A 22569-nucleotide genomic window follows, 5' to 3' on the forward strand; every position below is an offset into this window, starting at 1 on the left:
CAGCATCTGAATGGTATTCATGCTGAGAAGAGAAACAAAAGCTGAGCAACACTTTTGCTTAGAGAACAGAAATGCTGCTCTGCAGTTTTAAGTAAAAAGTAGCATTTTTCTTTTTGAAGACATAATTGCTTAGATGTTGGGTTTTGTGATTTGATTTTTTTTTTTTTTTTTTTTTTTTTTGGTACAGGTTATTAATGCTGCTTTAGCTCTTGCTGCCAGACCAAAAAGCCATGTTGTAAAGAGCACCATGGAGATGTATAGGAGTACATGGGAGAATCACATCCATGTTCTTACCGAAGCTGTGGATGATATAACAAGTATCGATGACTTTCTTGCTGTATCAGGTATGATAATTTTCAGAATCTGATTTTGCTTTTATAATTTTTGAATACTTTTAATAACATTTGAAAAGAAAAACATTGGAAGATTAGTTTTTATAAGATTTTGTCAAGTGGTTACATCTACTCTCACACAACGTATAGCTGAGTAGAAGTTGTTTGAGCAAACTGTAGGTACCTGAAACAGGCTGGCTGGGTTATGATGCATATCTTTATCCATCCTCACAGGTTCCTTTAGCTCAAAGTTTCAGAATCCTCTCTGCAGTCCTCAGAAGTTTCCTTTTAGAAAACAAAGCACATATCAGTGTGCATACACAGAAAAAAGGAGATTCTTAAAATATTCTGTATTCCAGTTACTCTGGAACTTGGTCCCATAGTTTAAATGATGGTCTCTTCCTTATAAAGGGAAGCAAGAGCTAATGAATTGTATAGAAAATGTTGCAATTATGAAACATTATAAATGAGGATACTGTTCATAGACCTGTTATACCTCCTGTGAACAGAGAATCAGTCTCAGCTTATCAGTTTTGGGTAGTTAATTTATGCAAGGAAGAATGTGGCTATTAATCTTTATAACTCACTGACATTAAGTGTAACAAATACAGTCGTCTATTTATCATGATGATGTGAAGTTTTTAGATTCCTTGTAAGTAAAATGAAATGTGCTATTGCATTTGATGGATGAATTTCCAGGAAACTAGTTTGGGTATGATTAGAATTTTGTTTACGTTGCTGAATCTTAAGCATTGTCTTCAACTCTACTCTCGTAAACTGACTCTTTAAGTGTCTCTTTCCTGATACAGTCGGGCTGAAAACGTAGTTCATGATGTCATTTTCTAATGTTGATTCTTCTGTGATAATACCCTTCAAAGTTACATGAGTAAAGCTTTTGGATAGAGATGGAAAAACTGAAATGCCAGTATTTCCTTGTTTTATATGTAAGTTTTCCTCTTGTTAGTTGCAATTTATAAGTATTTTAACATTATTACATGATTGAAAATTAGTGAAAGAGTTGGATCTTTTAGTCCAAGAGTTAACTCACCTTTTACAAAGATTATGGGTAAGAAAAAGGTCAAAAGTGTGTTTATATATACAAAATTCTCAGGACCTGTGGTTTTCCTTTCTGTTGTCTTCTTGAAGAGCCTGATTGGCAGACCCTCATGCTGCTTTTCTGTCCTCTCCTCCATGTCCTTGCCCAAACTGAGATTATTTCGTCTACTGAACCTTCTCTCCACCCTTCCATGCTTGCTGAGTTTAGGTCTGTAAAATTTACAGTATCGCTATGCTTAAATCCTTACGATACTAGGTCCTCTTCTGCCAGATTTGAAGTTTTATGTTTTCATAAAAAGATTTCCGTCATGTCTTTTTCTCATCCCTCCTCATGTATGAATAGATCCTCTTCTTCATGTACTGTATGCAAATAACATATACCCTTTCTTCTTGTGTTCTTGGTGTAATGATGTCTCTGCTCTCTGCCGTTTCAAATACCTCCTTAAAATACAATTTGTCCAAAATGCATTTTGACTCTTATAATCTCATCAATACTTTAAACTGAACAATTTTTTTAAAGGTAAATGAATTCCAAATAATGGGTAATAAGTCGTTAGACTTTGAGATGGTTTTATCTGATGTACATTTTGTTGTTCCTCTACCAGAAGTGATGGTGAGTGGAATGATTAAAACATTTGCCTCAGGTAAGTGTTTGTGTCACTCCCCCATGCAGTTTCCACTGCTAAACTGATAGTGGTAGATGTGGACATCTGCAGATCGATCTTCAGTAGCATCCAGAGAAGATTAAGTATTACTCACATTTTTAGTATTGTGAACAGAAAAATATGATACAATGTGTACAGAGGTGCCCCCTGTTCAGCTCCTTACAGAAATTGAACTGAACTGTCTTGAATAGATAGATAAAGACTTCCGAGACTGCTAATGGTGTCTTGTGATAGGACTAAAGATTATTCAGGCTTACTTGAGAAAGCAAAAGGAAATAATTTTTTAACTGAAGAATTGGCACAGCTCAGTTCCTGCTGGCAAGAGGGAGAAGAGTCATAGTTCACCTACCTGTTATATTCTTGTTCTAGTGTAGTGTACAAGCTTTGAGAGGAGGTCTAGGAAACAGCTGGCCCCCTGAAATGAATTGAGAAGAACACACTCCACGTGTGGAGCATGCAAGGAATTCTCTAAAAATCTGAAATCGTGCAGGCTGGAAATGCATTTCCAGTCTTGTAATCCTTTCCTTTGAACCTAAGAATATGGTAAGTCTTTCTAGCATGATGGGATGCAGTGAGAAGCTCCCTTTTAATGTAAACCTGTGCCTTCAGAAACTACTTTACATTCATGGAAAGCAACAGAAGATAGGATGTTATCACAAAAATGTTGGAGAAAGCAGTTTTCTTGAGTCTAAATGGACTTATGGCCCCAAGAAAAACAAGTACTAGGGGGGCACATGTTTTGCTGCCATAATCATGTACTTTTTATTTGATTTCAGTGAAGCTTCCTCAGTTTAACACTAGCAAAAATAAACAGTAAAAAAGAAACTTACCGTATGTCATTTTTCCAAAGGCCCAGTTATAAGGAAGTTATTTACTGGTAACAAAGAGGGAGCAAATAAGCAGCTTCACTTCTTTCCTAACATTATAGTTTTAAATCTGCAGCCCCTGCTGCTACTGCTGTGTCTACACTTGGAAGAGATCTTTAATAGTTGATTAGGAAACAGGGGGTGTAGCAGGAAGCATGTCGTTTGGCACGTACAAGTGGCAAAATAGGAGAATAGAACCAAAGAATAAAAGTAAATAGAAGAGAACTCTGGAGATTTAGTATTAAAGCATCTTGTGCAGAGCAGGACAAACTTCAGATTTCCTGCAGAGATTTCATATGAAACTTATTCGGTTTTACATGATCACTTCTTGGACAAAATCTGATGAGCATTTATTTTTCAATATACAGTTGAATGCATTTCCTAGTCCTAAAATAATCTCCAAGTTGTGTGGTTTGTGGGTTCCCCCTGCCTCCCATTCTGTACTCAGTGGACAGAGATGTGCTCATTTATAGATATTTGGGAGAGTGTCACTTGTTCTTCTGGATGATTTGGTCTTTCTCCTGAATACAGAAAAAGTTTGAGATTAGACTACACATAAAATTTTATGAATTCTCCCCTTGATCATTCAGTCGGATGTATTTCCTGTTGGTAGCCAGGTTCCTAATAACTTTTTAAGTTTATTCTTTCAAATCTGTAGTAGATACCTAGCATTATCCAGTCTCAGACAATAAATGCAGATCTTTCCTAGTCTTCTCCAAAATGACTCTGAATCGATTTTTTTTTTTTTTTTAATCATGCTATCCTTTTAGTTCCTTTGACTTTTTGCATCCCTTATATGCAACTGCATTTTAAGCTGTTGTAATAGTCTCTGAATATCGCATATTCTTCCTTATCTCTGCCCTACAGTAGTTATTCTGCTGTTGAACTGTTCGTTATCCAGTGTCACATTATGTATAAAGGTATTCTTAAGAAATAACTTTGTTTATGCTGCCTGTCCTTTTAATCTCTCCATAGTCATTTATCCAGGATTGTGTCATAGTCTACCCAGTGCTGCTTTGTTCTTTTTTTCTGGGGCCTCAAATTGTCTGAAACAATAATTTATACTAGCCATTACAGTCTGAGGGTGGAAGCAGGCCAAGACATGAAGGGGGTGGTAACTTTTCTTTGTTATATTTGAAGGGAAGAGAAAGCTTTGGTTTTTAGTATAAAACCCCTTTTTCTTTTTTGAAACAGAAGCAGCAAACTTCAAGGTGAAAATAACCTAGGTTTTAACTTATATTAATTGATGACATTTTGCGAGGGAAGGATGCTGAGCACCAGAGGTGATGAATGTGACTCACCCTGTCCTGCTCTGTGCATTCTGTGTGCTAACCAGAGGTCCTAGTTCTTTTAGGAGCTGTGTGATGACTCACACTGATCATCACAGATGAGCGAGGAAGTTGGCATCCAAACTGGAATTGCAGTCATTGTTGCATCCTCAGTCACTCTTCTGCTGGTGGATTGAGGGTTGAGGGGGAAGGAGGTATTAAAATATGGATTATTCTTTGTGCTGGGGTAATTGTGCTGGAATCACATTGAATAATTTCTTAGTTTTTTATATGTACTGGTAATTTCATAATTGCAGAAATTGTTAATAATGGCATTCCATAAATAAGTTGGTCATGCAGTAAAGAATATTGGGGGAAATAACGTGTTTGTTCAGTGTTCCTTTCTGATGTGTGTTCATTAGCAAGTTTTTAAATTATTTTGTGCTTCCTTCTTTTATCTGGAGTGACTGAGGCATGTTGATTTTCTTCCGTGTAATAACTGATGTCATTTTCCCCAAGTTAGTTGCCAGGAGATGTGGCTGCTATAAAGAATTGCTTGCTGTCCCACTGGTTTAAGTAGGGTGACAACCTCTGGGCAGGAGGCAACTGGAAGGAGAATGGAAGTTAGATATGATAGGTTTTGCAGTTCTTTGTATGTCATGCCTTCCTGCCAAATACAGGTTCTGATTCTCCTGGCATTGCCTGTCCTTCACTGCACTAAATCAGTGTCAGGAAACAGAATGTATTGTTGTGCTTATTACACCATTACTAAGTAGTGTGTTTTGTGTTAAACCTAGGATTTTTATCCTTTGCGCACTCTTCACTTGTTTATTGCAATATACTGATGGCGTCAGTGCTGCTGAATTGTGATACTAACTTTGCCAAAAAGTTTGGAAAGCGATCTTCCCTCTGATCTCTATTTTGAATGATCATCTGCAATTTCTGTATGTACAAAATTGCTACAGGTTTGAGACTAGACAGGGCAAGAGTTTTTTGTAGAGGTGCCGTTTATAACTAAGGTCACTGTAAATACATAGATGGAGGCAAATGGTAGAACATTCAGAAGTGCTGAAACTGTCTTGAAAGTTTAGTGAAAGAGAATTCCTACATTGTCTAGATGCCTTTTGAAAAATATTACTCCAACTCTAAAATCCTGTTTACCCTCACTTGTTTTCCTCATATTCCACTGGAAGTTTCAAACACACTGGGAAATTTATTTAATGCCAGCTACTGAAAACCAGTTGAAATTTCTGAAAGGTTATATCCAACGTTGTTGCATTTCACAGGTTAGAAACCATTTTGTACATGATTTCTTGTAATTCTGTTCCTAAATCTCTTCAGTTCCTTAGTACCGTGCATTTCCACTGAAAATTTGCCATTTCCTTCTTGTCCTACCTCTAAGTCTTCTAATTTTTTCCCTTTGAAGTTTATCTTCTAAAACTCCTAGAATCTCCTTCTTCCCTATACACCCATTCTCATATAAAAAATAAACACACACACACACACAAACAACAACAAAAACACAATAAAACCCCCAACCCAACCAACCACCACCACCAAAAGCAACCAGACAACCAACCACCTTCTGCAATGTTCCAGTACATGGCAGGTAAGGCTGTAAAACTTCAGTGTGGTGTTTGCTAGTTTAGTGGAACCACTTGCAAATAGAAACAGTGCATGACATCTCTGCATTTTTTTCAGTTGCACTTTATTCTGTTGTGGTTTTGTTCAGTGATTTAGGAACGTATATTAGCTTTGATCTTTCTGAACAACTACACTAAACCTGCATTAAGGAAGGTGCTTGTTTGAGGTTACTGAAGTTCAGGTATGTTTCTATTGAGAACTTTTTATGCTTTACTAGTCACTTGTTCTTTGCTAAGATACACAATTGTGTTCGAGCCACATATAAAGTGTTTAATGTAAATTGGTCTAATCAGATTATTATGTTACTTTGTCTTTAGGGGTTTGCCTTTTGTCTCTGGGGTTATGCCTTTCTCTTGGGCTTTTTTCTTGCAATTTAAAAAATTGTGCAACAACAGTTGTCTTAGAGAAGGAAGTCTAGTGAGTAAAATATTCGTTGCATTGCGGAATAGCTTGCATAGAGACCATCCAGTAGATTTTAAGGAGCATGATCTAAGAAGTTACTTATTGCCTACCTATATCTGCTAGCAAATAGGTATGTTGCAGGGAGAGTGGGGACTGTTGAAACATCTCAAACTTTGCTACTTCAGATATTTGCAGTAGGTTTGCTATTGTAGTCCTATAACAAAGAAAAAAACCCACCTAATCAAAGCCATGTTTACTTTAAGCCTGTTCACTTTAAGTTGTGCATCACTGCAATTATAGGAGTGATTGCATGTTTGTGCACTTGTGTGTGTGTGATTGAATTACTGTGGGTAAAGTGCTCTCATCTCTAATTTTAATTATGCTCAATTTATGGTAGTTGGACTTTACCTATGAGTGTAGTAATTGGGCAGATGAGTATTATGTGAACCCAGGGCTTCACTTTGGTGAGATTGCTTCTGTTAACTCTGGTTGCTTTTTTATTAACCCCTGAAGGAAACCAAATAAAAGATTGTTTACCATTTATTTAAAAAAATCAGATCAGAAAAAGCATACAATGAGTTTAAGCCTCATCAAATGTAATAAGTAACAATTTTTGTAGCTTAAAGTACTCTCCTGTGTGCCACAGTAGAGTGAAGTCCATCTGTGGCCATTACTGGTGACCATCAGAGGTCTCTACCGTTGCAACTAGATTTAGCAGCATCCTAAGATTTCTTTCCTTTGCCAGAGCCCTCAGAGGCCAACGCACTCTTGGATGATGTGTCTACTTCCTTTAAATTCCACATGCAGGTTTTATTAAAAAAACTGGCACAGCTTGTAGCTCTATTTACGTGCCACTTAACCTGCACAAAGACATCTTGCTTTGCTTTCATGAGTGCAAGTCACAGAATCTTGGGCCTGTTGATTCTGTTGCCATGGAAAATTTGCCTTGGTGCTTGGCCCTGTTGGTTCCTGCTGCTGGGCTCCATGGGACCAAGAGTTAGTGGGGCTTTGTAGCTCCTGGGTTTATTGCCCATTTTATGGGTAAGGAGTGGAATTTTATGTACAGTGCTTCCTGTGTGTTCCTTTGTGGATGTGATCTGGATAATAGTGGATAGGTTTGTGGTGTGTTTGGTTTGGTGTTGTGTGTGGGGTTTTGTGTGTGTTTGTTTGGTTAAATGTAGAAATGGAAAGTCCTTGTTCTAGTTAAGCTGAAATAATGCTAGAATATTTTTCTAAAATGCAAAACAGAATCTTAAGTTTCTTATGAAATGCTTTTAGTTTAAAAACAAACCAAACTAAATACCACCAACAATCAGACATGTTATTTATGGGTAGGAGAGTGTTGTTTTTACTGTTTACAAAGCAAAACATTCTAATACCCATTTAGTAATAGAATCAATTTCTTCTTTATGGGTACTGCAAAGCTCTCATTCAGTTGGGATTCTGGGATTAAGGGATCTAAGTGCTCTGTGGTGCTTGTTTGGAAAGCTGAGATGGCCCTTCTTTTAACCTTGGAACATTGTTACATCTTGTATTATGTTGAAAAAATGCACTTGATGAATAGCACTCAAATACAATGAATCATAAAGCCAGGCCTCAGTCTGTAAGTTTTTATAGCAATAAATTTTAGATTTTGATCAGGCTCGTGTTTCAGATTACTTTGGATGGTTAAAATCATTAAGATGGCAGTCTGGGTGGTTGGAGTCACTCAAAGTCAGCTTCAAAGTATGCTGGCCAAAGAGTAAGGGTTTGATTGAATTTCTGGCTTACATACCTTTCTTGATATAATTAGTTTTCTATTAATGGTTCAAAGTTCTGTTTCAGTTTATCACTTCTTTCCAGTCTATGTAGCATGTTTACAGATGAACACTTCAAAAATTGCCATTTATAGATTCACTCTTAGTATAGCTGTGGAGATGGGGAAAAACCCAAGATCCTCTTCAGAGACTTGAGATTAAATTTAATGTTTTCATGCTGACTTTTTGGCATGTGCAATAGAAAAATACTGTGCCATGCTTTTTGAAAGACAATGAACATAAGAATCCAAGTAGAAGTGTATATACTTGTTTATGGTGAAATGAAATTCAAACAGGAAGGTAAATTACACTGTGGGTTTCAATTCCATTTATCTCAAGTTTGTTTGGCCTGACAATAATATGCGTCAGGATAAATATGATTTCACTAAGGTAAAACAGTCAGGCTCTCTCTTCATGACTCTCCCCTGGAGTGTAAGAAAATGGGTTTGAATTTTCCCCTTTTTGATCAAGACTAAGGGCTTGCTGTGTGTGTCACTGAGCATGCGAGGTTTCCTTTTACTGGTACAGCTTGCATCAGGTTAATGACCCACCTGAAAGTTCTGTCGAAGCTGTAATACAACATTGCCCTCACTGGGCATATCCTCTGTTGTCTCCTCTGCTTACTTTAAAACCATTTGTCTCCCATAACATTACATAACTGTTATTGCAAGAATTTAGAGATTTTGTGAAGAACTAGGGGGATTTGTTTTTAGTCATGCTGGTTACTGAAATTGATGTTTTTAGATGGAAGGACAAGAACTGTGCGCAGCATTTAAGATGCAGGCATATGGATTATGCCAGCATAGTAAAACCCTTCTTTTCTTTACTGTCAGGTCTTCTCTGGGAAATCCGAACATTGTTTACCTTTTAATCATCAATGAGCTAGTGTTCTTTTAGAATTTTCTTAATTGACTTCAGAGACTGTTATGCTTAGTAGTAGTAACTAATTTGTAGTTCAGTATTTTATGTAATCCTAGAGCTCTTTCTTCACTATGCACATGAATTTGAGTTTATTGACACTGCTTGTGGTCTGTTTTAATGACTGATCACTGGGTACCGTGATAGCCAGCTTCAGTTCAGGACCACTTGTTTAGGTGGAATATATCCTACCCACTAAACTGGACTGTGGATCACGTGCTGATTTTTGGGAAACCATTTTGGCAAGTGTTTTTTCCGTGAAAACCTGCTATTCCAAATTAGCATCCTTTAATTTAAGATTTTCTATCCCTGTTACTAACATTATGAGAACATTTTAGTGGTGAAGTACTTCCATAGCTGTAGAGGATAAGAGCAAATGGGAAGGTGTGTGAAGCCATTCAGTAAATGGGCAGGACTGCAGAGCAACGTACTGCAGTCAAGTGGACCTAGTCATTTCTGTTACAGTTTCCATCCCCAAGCTAAAATTTCATACTGAATTCCTCCTCACTTTTTACTGAATTTCAGTAAGTTGCTGCTGAGACCAGGTTATCTTGCAATATTTGTTTCTCATCACAAGCTTTACAAACGAATAGTGTCGTCTTCACGGGTTTTGAAGGTGGTTGCATTTGGAATTCACTTTGTATTTGACCTGGCTGAGTACATATTTGGCAACATTTGGATCATAGTCTACAATGCATGGGTTTGAAGCAGGTTGGGATTAATTTTTTGGTGTGTTTGTTTCGTAACAGCTTGGTTGCAAATAGCTTTCCAGCTGCAGCTGTGGCTGTAGCTTTTAATGTTTTTGTGCAGTTTGCAGGAGTTGATTTGCTTGCTTTTTTGTAATGAAGCCTACTGGAAACACACTAAGTGTTCTAAAAAATGGTATCTAAATAAACACAACCAAATTTAAAGGAAGATTTTTGATCAGTGACACTAAGAGCTTAAAGTGAGCATGCTACTATGGTGCAGAGTGCTAACCTTTCTAGGATATGACATAAAATTTACCGGGGAGAGCAGGTTCTAGTGCACGATTGTGTTGTAATTCTTCAACTTCTGGTGTGCGCTTTTGCTACTGAGAGTTAACCAGCCAGTGACAGATATATTTGGTTTATGGTTTTCTTGGCATTATTCCTTACTGTAATCATACTGTAGGTGCAGAAGGTATATTCTTGAGAAGTCTTAATTCCAGTATGAAACTTCTCCATACACATGTGTATATATGCTTACGCATACACATTTATACTTACCTTTTTCTGTTTGAGGACGTTTTATTTATGTTAGGGACGGGGCACTGTGTGTATATTTGTGAGCAACAAGCTTCAGTTTCCTTACGTATATACAAAATTGCAGCTATAATATCATGGCCTTTTCCAGATGTATCAATGTTTGGTACCAGTCTGTTTAATATGTTGTCCTGAAGATCACCACTGCCAAAAAAACCCACCCACCACCAAAACTAGTGTATAGTTATATAGTGGATGTAGTGGAAGTTCAATGTCCCTAAGAAGTATTTGTAAAGTATTTAAGAAAAAAGATGACCAAGTCAGGATACCTATGAGGTATACTGTGAAATGTAAGCACTCAATATTGCACACTTTAAATATCCCACTTGGATATAAGCTTAATGGATGGCAAGCAGTGTATTAAGCTCAGTTTTGCAATTCAGGATTTGTTAGCTAGAGGAAGATTAATATAATAAGAAAAAAAAAAAGAAAAGAAAGGAGGGACAGAAGTGGGTCTCTGTGTGGCAGATTTTGTTTGGTCAGTGTAGTTTATGTGGTTATCAATCATTAAACACACACCTTAAATATTTTTCTGTTACATACTCTGCAGCCAGTTTTGTGAGACATCTTCAGTGACATGGTGATAAGGCGGGGGTTGGTATTGATAAGATACATGAAATGTTGCTGATTAAGTGATTTTTCATTTAGCACAGTCATAGGGTATCTCAAAAATCCTTTCAAGTTATGTTTTTTACCAACTAATAGGGGAAGCAGCAGAGGTATTATGGCTTTCTCAGTGAGCCAAATTGATTTCTGTTCTACAAAGTAGACTTTCAAGTAAACATGGCAATTGAAAATAAATTTAATGTTTTGCCTAATGAAAATAATGGGAAAAAGCTGCAACCAAAAACTAAAGGAAAGCAAATCTAGAGCAGATGTTCCACCTCTTTCTCACACAGACATGCTTAAATACACAGGGATGGCCTTCCAGGCATGGTTGTTAAGATAACACTGCTGAATCTGTTTAAGATAGTGTGTTGAGACAGTGTTACCGGGAAGGTTTAATACTAAAAAAATAATAAGCTGATGGACCAGGAGGCCTGTTCTTGTTCCTTTAAAATTGCACTGATTTTGTTTAGAATGTCAAATCAAATATTAAACGCACTTTGCTTACTTGATGAATTTTTTCTCTTGTAGCAGTGGGAGACTGTCGAAAGTTAAAATCTTCCCTGTTTCAGTTTTTAAAATCCTAAATATTAGCCCTTCATTATCTCATTCTTTATCAGTTAGCTTTTGTTTCATAACTGGAAACTACATGTTCCAGTATCATACTGTTCAAACAACTTTATGCACTTTTGCTGTACTGTATAGCTTGATGCAAATAGCCTGTACAGCTGTAGGAGCTCATATGGCTTCCTGCATCGAGAAGAGAGGAGAGGTGAGGAGAGGTGAGGTAAGGTGAGGTGCTGGGCTGTCGACCCTTCAGATGATACCAGCTCACACTTTGGAAAAACTGTGGAAAAACTGATCAAATGAAAAGGCAGCATTTCTTTCTGTAAGTTTGATACTTTGAGAGGTAGCCATTTTCAACAGTACACAACACAATTTGAAGATTTGTTAATGCTTCCACCAGGAAAATCGACAGATCTGTTATAGCTTAGAGTATAATTTTTTTTTTTAGAGAGACACTGGAGTTTTCTACTCAAGTTCTCTCCTGTCAGATAGGTGTTTTCTATCTGTTAACATTTGCCCTATCTGTGGGTTGGCTATTATGTCAAATAGAATTATTAGATGTTCGTCAGATGTTCAGTATAGCAGATACAAAGGTATTACAAGAGGATATTACCATAAAGTCAGTGTTTCCACTTGAACAATTATTTTAGAGTGGCAGATGGCTTTTTTATCTTTTGACAGTATTTTATAGACATAAATGAAATAGATACGATTTAACACAACATGGTCTGCTTTGTTGCACACATTGTAAAACAAGTAATGTAAAAGGTCTCAATTATATACTACTAATTTAGCAGAAGGAAATAGATGATAAATTTTCATATTTGTAATTCCCCCCTGCCATGCCCATAGGAAATTAAATCTTTCTGAAGGTGACAAGTTGACCAAATCCTCCAGCTGATCTAGACAGACTTTGAGTATTACCTAGTAATTGCAAATTTCTTTTATGCTGTTATTGCTTTTATGCTGTTTGGTTTAAAGTAAGAAGATTGCCAGCTCTTCATTCTATAGCATCTGCCCTGAAATTAATTAGGGTATTAGCTATGCATTGATTTTTAAGATGGATGCTATGAACTGTTTCCCTGTAGTCTGGCTAGTTATTTCACTGTTCAAAAGACCATAATTTCCATTTAGATAAGACCAGAGCTCAATGAAAAACTCTGTGTAATTCCTGGCATAAACTAATTCCTTTAGATAATCCATTACTCAGAAAACATTGTTTTCGCCATTTTAGACTTAAGGATTTATGATTTACCAAGGCCTTTCTGAGTTTTTAAGAGATATTTTCATGAAGTTAGGTAATATTTTAGCTAGATTTGGATTTTGAATGCAGAATCTAGAAAGCAACAATAAATTTTCCATTTCCCAGCCACAGAAGGGCAGAAAACAAATTTATTTATGCCCTGTTTAGGGCCAAGTCATATTTCACCCAAGGCAATAAAACTGCAGACTTCAGCTCTTCTCTTTTGGCAGAGCAAATGATATAGAAAATTGAATCTATACTTTTCATAGCACTGAGAATACAACTTTTTTTCTCTCCCTCATCTGCTTTAATTCATCAGCTGTGTAAGCAACTCTGCCTTCAAAAGGACCATGGTGGGGTACAAAAGACCAAAGGCTTGTGCAGCGTTTTGTGTATGACACTGTGTGACACAACATGATGTGTACTGAAGGAGAATCTTCTCTTCTTGTTAAGAATTCTCCCCCAGACAGTTCTAGTAGACAGATGAAAAGCTGATGGGAATGGGGAAATAATTTGGGGGGCAAAGGGGAGGGGAAATTCCTAAAGAATTGGTTATGTATTGCTGTGTAAATTTGAAGGGACCAGGCCCAGACTGAGTACAGAGAAAATGGTTTTCGTATGTATTTTATGAACTAGATGCCACATACCAAGGAAAATGACACGATTTTGTAAGGCAAATAATTATTATCCAGTAGCTAAAGGGAAGTGTAAAAAGTAATTATTACATCTAAAGTAACAAACTGAGAAGAGAAATCTAAGTTAAGGCTGACGGTGGCAAATGTTCTGAACAATTTTATGACCAAATCTGTAAAAGGACTTGTTGATGCAGAGAAGGCGTTTCAGTAGGTTGTGGACCCTGGCTATGCCAGCCTTAGTCCATGCTCTTTTTTGGCTGGCACTTCTTACCATCTTTTCCCTTCTGTATCGCAGAATCGTAAAATCATTCTGGTTGGAAGGGACCTGAAGGGCTAGTCCATCTACTGCTCACAGCTGGGCCAACACTTAATTCAGACTAAGAGAGAGATTTTACAATCTCTCTGAGCAACTGTTTGTTATTCTGGTGAGCCTTATTATCCTTGCAGTGATCTCCCCCTTCAGAGCCTTAACCTGTTTCATTTGGCTGTTATCTCTCATTCACCAGCCGGAGTCAATTGACCTGTAAATGCAGCATTAAGGTTAGCTGGCGATGTTCTTCCAGCATGCTGTGTTCACTAAAACTTGAATTTCCAATAAGTGCTATAGGAGATGAGGGCTGTATGCTGATTAACTCATGTCTTTGGGCAGTCTGGAAGCCCTGACTGTATGAGGTGGAAATATATTTAAATGGTGGAGGGAATTTTTGGAGCAGTTTAACAAAGCTAGGTGTATAATGCAGGTCACTGACACAGTGCTTGGTATGGAAGAGGAAGTGTATGTGATCACATGTAAGAGACGTACATGTGTAATGAGAATTGTGACAGAAAAGACATGGCATTGAAATATCAGTCTGTCTTCAGTAGTTAAGACAAAAATAGGTGTTCTAGTCCAGTGCTACGTGCTTTCCTAGTCTAGACCAAATGGCCTTCCAGACAGTGTTGGTCAGGTGTTGCCATGATCAAATTGAAGTTGAAGGGGTTTATTCCATAGTGCTTCATGAAGCTGAAGTTGTTAAATTTGTTTTTTAGGAAGGTAAATTAGACTCTGAAACATTTCTATGTTCATTTGTAGTTACTTTAGTGAAGAGAATACATTTAGGAGAAAATGTTTACTAAGATTATTACGGTTACCTAGGTTCATAGCTGAGAAGTGGCTGATCTAAGTAAAATTTGCTATATACATTCTGGAAGTTAGTGGCAGTTGGGAAGGGGGAGCATGTTGCAAGCTTGATTTGTGGTTATGATGTCCAAGGATTAAACAAGAATACTCTATTTCTTCTTCTCACGCCTTGTTTCCTCTTTAATGTCTTGCCACCCTTTCCAATTAATTATTTTTCCTTTCTTGTCCTACAAAGTCACCGTCATGTTACAGAGTATTAATACATAAATTCTTGGCTGTCCTATACATTATGATGAATAATGCAAATATGAACCACCTCCTGTAATTTTTAGAATGAAAACTAAGCTAAGAATTCTCAGCTTTTATAGCCAGAGGAGAGAAATGAGCACCTCTAAGGCCCGAGTCAATTAAACACATTTACATGTGTATGTAGAGGATGAGGTGGGTTGTCCTTAAAATACATAATTTCTCTCAGCAGATATAAGAAGGGTGTATTTAAGGTGAAGAGGCTAAGGGCAAGTTGTATGAGTGCATGCCATCCCTGAGTATTTCTGGAGGAAAGCTTTTCCTTGGTTGTGATTGGTCTTGTAGGCCAGGAGAGAACCTGGACTACATACATAGAAGAGTGACTCCTACCCAGCTGGCTGTGCTTACATTTCTGCTTTTTCTGGCTTCTCTTTTCCTTTTGCCCATCTAGGTGTCCATGCTTCTGGGCTAGTTTTTCTCTGCCTTTCCTCTCCTCAGATCCTGATGTAGGCATCAAGATGGCTTGTGTGCTTTTATAGTGTACTGCCTCATTTTCAGAGATCTTGGAGCCTGGCTCATATAAAGCTCTAAGAAAATAGAGAGACTTAAACATGCTGAGAGTTAAGACTCTGCTTTCTTCATTTCCCCAGGATCCTGGAATACATCTGGATTCTGGCTGGGGAAGCGGGCAATCCAGGAACCTGTCTGTAGGCTGAATTCGGTGCCCAAGAAACGGAAGGCAAGGGTTGAAGCACAGCAGTTAGCATCTCAAACCAACCAAATCTTATTGTAATCATGTTAAAATAACTGAGGGAAAGAAATAAAACTCAAGAAAGGATTAATATTGCTATGATGTTCTCACTCATGCAGGGAGAGAAATTTTCTGTAATCTGAAACCTTCATAAGCCAATTAAACAGGTAGTTTAGGGCTGCCAACTCTGTGATTAATAGACACTCACTTTAAGAAACATACTTTCAGAGATTTGGTTTTGGTGGTGATGTGAAATGTTTTTTTGGGCAGAGGGTTGTTTGTGTTCTTCTTTAGCTTTCTTGAGTTTAAATTCTAACGTCTTGGAATCATTTGTGCATATGTGAATGAAAATCCGCCTCAGGGAGAGACTGCCAACTCAATCAGTACTTTGTTCACCTTAAGGTAAAATCCAAAAGAAGTACACAGTTCAGTTAGTATTTTCTGTGAACAAAACAGAAGTTAATGTTTCAGACTTATAGGTTCATGTTTCTAAAAACATAAACAATCAATTTATTATACTGTTTTAAACATTGCTTCTGTTTTCCTTCAAAAGTCATCTATACTGACTTGCACAGTTAGATCCTGAAGAATTTTCAGCACCTTGCCTAGGAGAGTACCTTTATGCCATCCCCTCCTTTCTCTGCGCACGTTCATCTTCATTTTCCATCCCTATTCTTCCGTTGTCTTGTAGGTTTTGTCCTGCAGCCTCCAGTGCACTGTTTGAGATAGCCGCCATATTTTGTGCTTATGTCCCATGATACTGGACACTTTTTTATTTTTCTCCAAGTTATCTGACTCTTTCCTGGAAATGTCTGGCACACTTCTTAGGTGTGTTGTTCTTTCAGCCTAGTACCATTAACTCAGGAGGCTTTTCATGTATACGTTTTTAAAAATTTGTTCTCTTGGCATCATGGGTCACCTTTCAGAAAGAGATGATAGTTGTGGCAGACTTTCTCAGTGTTGTTTAGAAGTAAAAATAATTTAATTAGCACCTGAAAACAAAAGCATTTACACCTGTTTCTCTGAGTCAGTTCATTTCTGATCTCTCTACAGGCAATTTGTTCAAGTGTTTCTCCATTAAGAATTTTTTTTTCCCCTTACATCAAGTCCCAAGTTTCCTTTGTTTCAGCTTCTGACCAGAACTGCCTGTTGCTATCACTCTAGTTTTCTGTAAGGAGGCTCTGGGAGACTGTGTAAAGAATGTTCTTGAAGTAAGCAATAACCAATGCAGTCCCCTCATTCACAAAGCCAGTCCTTCATCACTGAATGCAGTCAGTTTGGCTGTGCTTGATTTGCCCTTGGTAAATAATGCTGTTTGTTCCTAATTGTCTTTTGTCCTTCTGCCTGGAAATACATTCTGTCAGGTCTTGTTCCATAACTTTTCCACAAACTGAGGTGAAGCCTTAGGTTTCCAGATCCTCCTCCTCACTTTTTTTAAGATGGTCATAACAATAGACATGGAAGTGCATTTTATGTTTGAGCTGTATATGTCTAGAACAGAGGGTTTTGGAAGGACCATGTCTGAGTAAATGTTAGACGATTGTGAACCCTGCCTCTCCGTACCACTGTTGGTCTGAGACAGAATGACAGTGCTGTCAGCAAGATTAGCAACATATAATATTAGAAATTATCATCAAGTTTCTTAGTTTTGGCATACAAAATGTATTTAGTTAATACAATCAGAGAAGAAAGAATATTTATTTTCCTTGTTCTGAGTAATTATTTTTCTCCACTTCTTTATTAATTTAAAAATCCTCCAATTGAAGTTGCCAGGGGCTTTTAAGATTAAGCGATTACTGGTGATTTCTTTTTTGAGTAGTGACTAAGACACTGTCTTGCTTGTAGAATGTAGGTATTATATTAAAAGAGCCCCAAGTGCCAAGAAAATCTATTTTGTAACATTGCTTGTGGAGATTTAGCCTTGAGTATTCTCTGAGCTTCGATATGTAGGAAAAAGGTGGGAATTAAATCCAGCTTCTTTTTTTTTTTTGTCTGAATATAGGAGGAGTGATAACAGGGAACTGTATACTGGGATTTGCGCCTTCCATTTGGTGGTCTTGTTCTCTTAACTTTGGCACCAGAAATTGCTAAATCTAAGTATGGATACTTTTATTAGCTTCCAGATGTCTTTTTGGAGTTCACCAAACATTGAGCCTGTAGCAGCATGTCTTTTGCTGTACTAGGTAGTGCTGTTATTGGAAAACTCGGAATCCTGTTCGGGGTAGCACTGCCATGTCCAGGAAGTAGTAGTCTGAAAGAAAGTTTACTTTTCCTATGTAGTTTTCTTCTCATTTTATCATACCAACAGATGTTAAAAGGTAGAAACAATCTTGGTTAGGCTAAATCATCACTGCAGAGATTTCTACATCTACTTTTCTGGTTTAGGGCTTTCAGGAAATAATGTTTTATTTTTCATCTTGTCTTCAGGAGATCAAATAAACTGAGTTTTCTAATACTTCATATACTATATTCACAGAATCACAGAATGTTAGTGATTGGAAGGGACCTCAAAAGCTCATCCAGTCCAATCCCCCCGCCGGAGCAGAAACACCCAGATGAGGTTACACAGGAAGGCATCCAGGCAGGTCTTGAATGCCTCCAGAGAAGGAGACTCCACAACCCCCCTGTGCAGCCTGTTCCAGGCTCTGTCACCCTCACTGAGAAGTAGTTTCTTCTCAGATTTAAGCGGAACCTTTTGTGTTCCAGTTTGTACCCATTACCCATTGTCCTATCATTGATTGTCACTGAGAAGAGCCTGGCTCCATTCCTTTTGTTTAAAATAGTTTCCTTTTTATTTTTGCCGTAATGTCTCCATTTGGTCCACAATTTTCTTCAACTGAGCAGAGAAACTTTAAAAAAAAGTACTTTAGCTGAGGCCTTAGCAATGCCAAGTGGAGTGGAAGGGCATTGCCTGTATTGTTCTTCAGATGACATGCAAAGGAAGAGCTATTGATTTTGTCTCAGTGACAGTCTGAGTCATGGCTTTGTCAAAGACAGCTTTATTATCCAGTGGTTAGCTCAGTTGAGATAGGATTTTTGGCCAGTATGACTAAGACCAAGATCCCGAAGGAAAATGAGAAGATACAGTGCACCACTCGTGATAATTGCTGTGGTGACTGTGGCAATCTGACAATTTCTTTAAACATCTATCAATCCACTGTTAGAAGTAACTCCCATACTAGACACTGTGACTCACGGCAAAGAGATGGTACATCATTCTAATCTTTCTTTTCTGTGTTGGAAAGTAGGATGCTTGGATGAAAATCAAAAGTTGACCTAATGCATTTTGTATAAGAGGAGGAAGGATCTGTAAGAAAGAGACAGGTTAAAACCATCTCAGCTGGACTGTGATCAGTGCTTGTTTCTTTCCTTTTCCCTTAGATGTGCTAAGGGAAATATAGAAGCTTGTTTGTGCCTTGGGAAAATTAACCAGCATTTTGTTGATTGTGAAGTGCCTTATCTGGGAAGAGCTTCAGAACCTTGTGGAACTGCGTGTTGTCTCTGGATAATCAGGAAGGCCGCCACTGTATGGTACCACCGTGTGGGGACAAGGTCATTGGTGCTCATTGTATTGTCTGTGTGTTCTGTCACACTGACAAGAGCTTGGGAGGTTTTGACTTAAATATGACATTTGTCAAGTTCTCACCAGACCCCTTACATGTGACAGTGTATGGATGCAGCAAGAAAAGATGTTGCACATCTTTTCCAGTACCAAATGGATGGAAGATGTGGACTTAATAAAATCGCAGTCTGTCTTTGTCGTCTTTGAAACACACTGTCTGGAAGGATATCACATTCTAATTTATATTGACCAATATTATTATGGACTTTGATAGTTAAGATTCCAACAGGACTTAAAAGTAGTTTTACCAGTTTAGAAGGAAGTAGCTAATGTGGATCTGAGGCCACAACATACAGGTCTAATTGCATTTCCATTGAGCATCTGGTCTCATGTTTGCTTTTTCTTTTTCCAAGAAAGTGTTGGTTTTCACATCTCTTAGAAGGGTTTGGAAACTGGAAGCTTTCCATTGTGTGTTCCATTCATACAGTATTTCCACATGCAATATGTTTTTGAAATTGACTTGGGCTTCATATCACACAAGATAACCAGTTAATATGTTTTTCCATTCTGGAGATTTCACTTGGTATAGATATCAGAAGAGCCCTACCTTTCTGTTTACGCAGGACGAAGCCTTTTAGTTGTTGTCTCTGCTGAACAATTAGAAGCCGTGTATTCTTCACACAAAGGCCTTTAAAGTGGAGGTTGTGCTGTCCACATCTGTAATTATCTGTTGAACACTTGGACAATATTAAATGTAAAGCAACTTACACTACTCCATTTTAGAAATAACTGGCAGCAGAAGTGGGGTTTTGTTTGTGCTTTCTCCTGCATTCCATGCACATCAGCCCTCTCTTCCCATCGGTGCTTCAGCCTTTTTCAGCCTTGCACACATTCACAAACTGATTTGTTTGCCTCCCACTGTGGAAAGCACTCAGGGAGAGATGCCTGAACAAAGAGAGAGCAGATATTAACCTGTACAGCACAGGGTACTCCCCGGAATGTCATTGAGAATCTGGTCATTTGCCCCTTGCTTTCACAGTATCATGTGTTGTGTTTGGCATAGGTGGAACTGAAATAGCTGCCAGTCCTCTCATTACGCTGCTTCCATGGAGGTGGCACTCGATGGGGGTAGTTACAGAATGGGCACAGACTGAACAAACAGTGCTAACAGTCACCACTATTAAAATTCTGGTTTTTCTGCTGACCCTGGAGATCGGTGAGATGTACCTGAAAGGATATGGACATTCTGTATTCACAGAGGCGTTCTGTGATCTAGCAGTTCATAAACTGAACCAGAACTCATAATTTATGCATAGATGGAATTCCAAGATACTCATGCCAGATGGAGTAAGTAATTTGGGATTAACTAATGGTGTGTTTTGTATGTCCGAGTTACCATGGTTGCCAATTTATTGTGTAATGTAAAATGTAATTTAATACTGACATACTGAATGGCAGTTGTGTGAGTTAACAAGAGGCATGTAAGCTCTGAATTATTTCTTGGCTTAGTCCAAGAGAAGTCTCACAGTGTTACTTCTGAAAATGGAGCAAGTCTTCATTTCTTGCTTTTCTGATGTTCTTGTATTACGTTCTCTGTGAGACATCAGATTTCAGATGTGTGTAGGAAAGGAAATTCAATAACAAAACCAATACAGAAGCTTTTAAGATGTGTTTAAGCTTTGAAGCCAAAAACATTCTCTTTATAATTGTTTTATGGTATTATCCTATATGCGTTACATTTGCCTGAAAAAAATGGAATATGTTGGTGCTACAGATGCAATCCTAGCATACCACATATGTGCTCTCTCTAAATCTTGGTATTGCTGATAGCGTTTCTAGCTTGATCAAAATTCTTACTCAGGTCTGTTATCCCTGGGTTTATGACCAGTCTGACTTGGATTAGTACCAGTATTTTCTCCTTTGTATCCATCCTCCTTCCTGCTGATGTTCTTTTTTCCATTACTATATATTTGAGTATCAAAAAATGGTTTATTAAGCACAAATACAGTTTTACTATTGCCACTTGAAAAATGTTGAGACAATGGATGTTCAGAAAGACAAAAGGGTAGAAATTTATTGGAAGAATTGTCTAATTCTTCATTGCTTGGCAGCCTTCTGCATGTGTCTGCATTTTCATTTCTGATGATGTCAACCTAAAAACTGCTTCTGTCAGTCTTCAGGCAACCATTTTCTCCTTGTGCTTTCCTCTAGCCAAATCTTTGTTCTTTTTTAACTGTTGATATTATGCATGGGTAACTTGAAAATGTTAATGTGCCATGCTCATGTTGTATTTATATGTGTTATAATAATTTCTCTTTTCTGGTTGTCTTAGACACAAGTCAACATCAAACTTCCTTCAGTCAGGTCATTAAATCACAGAGAGCTGAATGAAGTAACAAAAGTTCAAGATAAGTGTCTCTTCTGCGTGTTTGAAACCTTTGAGTGTGGGAGGATGTCAAGCAGCTGAATTTGTCTTGGCATAGGGCAACTGCCTCCCTTAAAAAAAAAGATCTGTTGAAGAGGCGAAGGCAACAGCAACTTTGCAGATGTACTTGCATGGGAGGTGACACCAGATATAAACATAATTGATGAGTAAGGAAGATGGAGTCAGCTTATTTCAACTTGCATGTTTAGCAAAGACACCACTGGCTACTTCTGTGTATCGTACACTTCTTCAGTTCCCACGTTTCTTTATCAAACATTGAAGAATCCATGTGAATGTTGAATATTGTATGTATTCAGAAGATAGCAATTACTGTGATATATGCTGATGTGTGTTTTGTTGTTGTTTTATGGAAGAATAATCCTGTTTTATTGCATCTTTCTGCCCTCTAGTAAGGGGATGATTTTGCAGTAGATTATTTTTTTTCTTAAAGCTTTTTACTGGGAAGATCATCTTTAACCCATTTAACCTCTCATCCAAGAACTGTTGCTGAAGAGACTTTGACTTTTGGAACTTCTGTGTCATTATGTGTTTCACATAGATGAAGAAAATTTCCCTACCTATTGCAAAACTTTGTGTTCTGGTTTGTGCCAGTAATTTAAAATTTTGAATGTGTGTGTATTTGGACAGGCAGAAGGGGACTATAATGTGTGTATGTTTTAAACAGTTAAAACGGGTGAGCTTTGGAGGTGTTCTAGCAAATAATTTAACTAGTGTTGACAAGAAACCATTTTCCATCCTGTAGACAAGATGGAGAAAACCAGAATTTCTTAATTTCCTCCATGTGGCTTTACATTTGTGAGGTAATGATGAATTCTAACGAGAGAAATTCTGAAAAAAAAAGTAGGAATGAAAGCATGCTAATAGAAAATACAAATCCTATCATTAGGAGATGACTGAGATAGTAGAAGGGGGGAAGTATTGTATGGCAAGAAGGCACAAGGAAAGTAGCTATAGCAGGAATGCCAAGGAATGCCAGTGCTGCATAATTGTGTTACGTGTATTGATAAGTGATACTGAATGTATGCTTATAGAGACATCTGTTTGCACAGTTATTTAGAAGTCACCAGTAGTATATAAACCAATATAACATAGCAATACAGTAAATGTATTAGTATAAGAAATGTAAATTGTATGACATATATGTAATCACTATATATTTTACA

The 22569-nt window shown here is 37.6% G+C and overlaps 1 protein-coding gene across 1 annotated transcript in view; it reads left to right on the forward strand.

Annotated features, from left to right (window-relative positions):
* CTNNA3 (catenin alpha 3) overlaps nucleotides 1-22569 on the forward strand; it is a gene marked incomplete at both ends in the record, with an annotated part of 466214 nt that overhangs the window by 335158 nt on the left and 108487 nt on the right. Inside the window, one exon of the mRNA XM_080347591.1 lies at nucleotides 188-344. Coding sequence (XP_080203717.1) covers nucleotides 188-344 — 157 coding nt within the window. The remainder of the gene's footprint in view (nucleotides 1-187; nucleotides 345-22569) is intronic.

This window comes from Nesoenas mayeri (assembly GCF_963082525.1).
Source record: "Nesoenas mayeri genome assembly, chromosome: 7".
NCBI lineage: Eukaryota > Metazoa > Chordata > Aves > Columbiformes > Columbidae > Nesoenas > Nesoenas mayeri.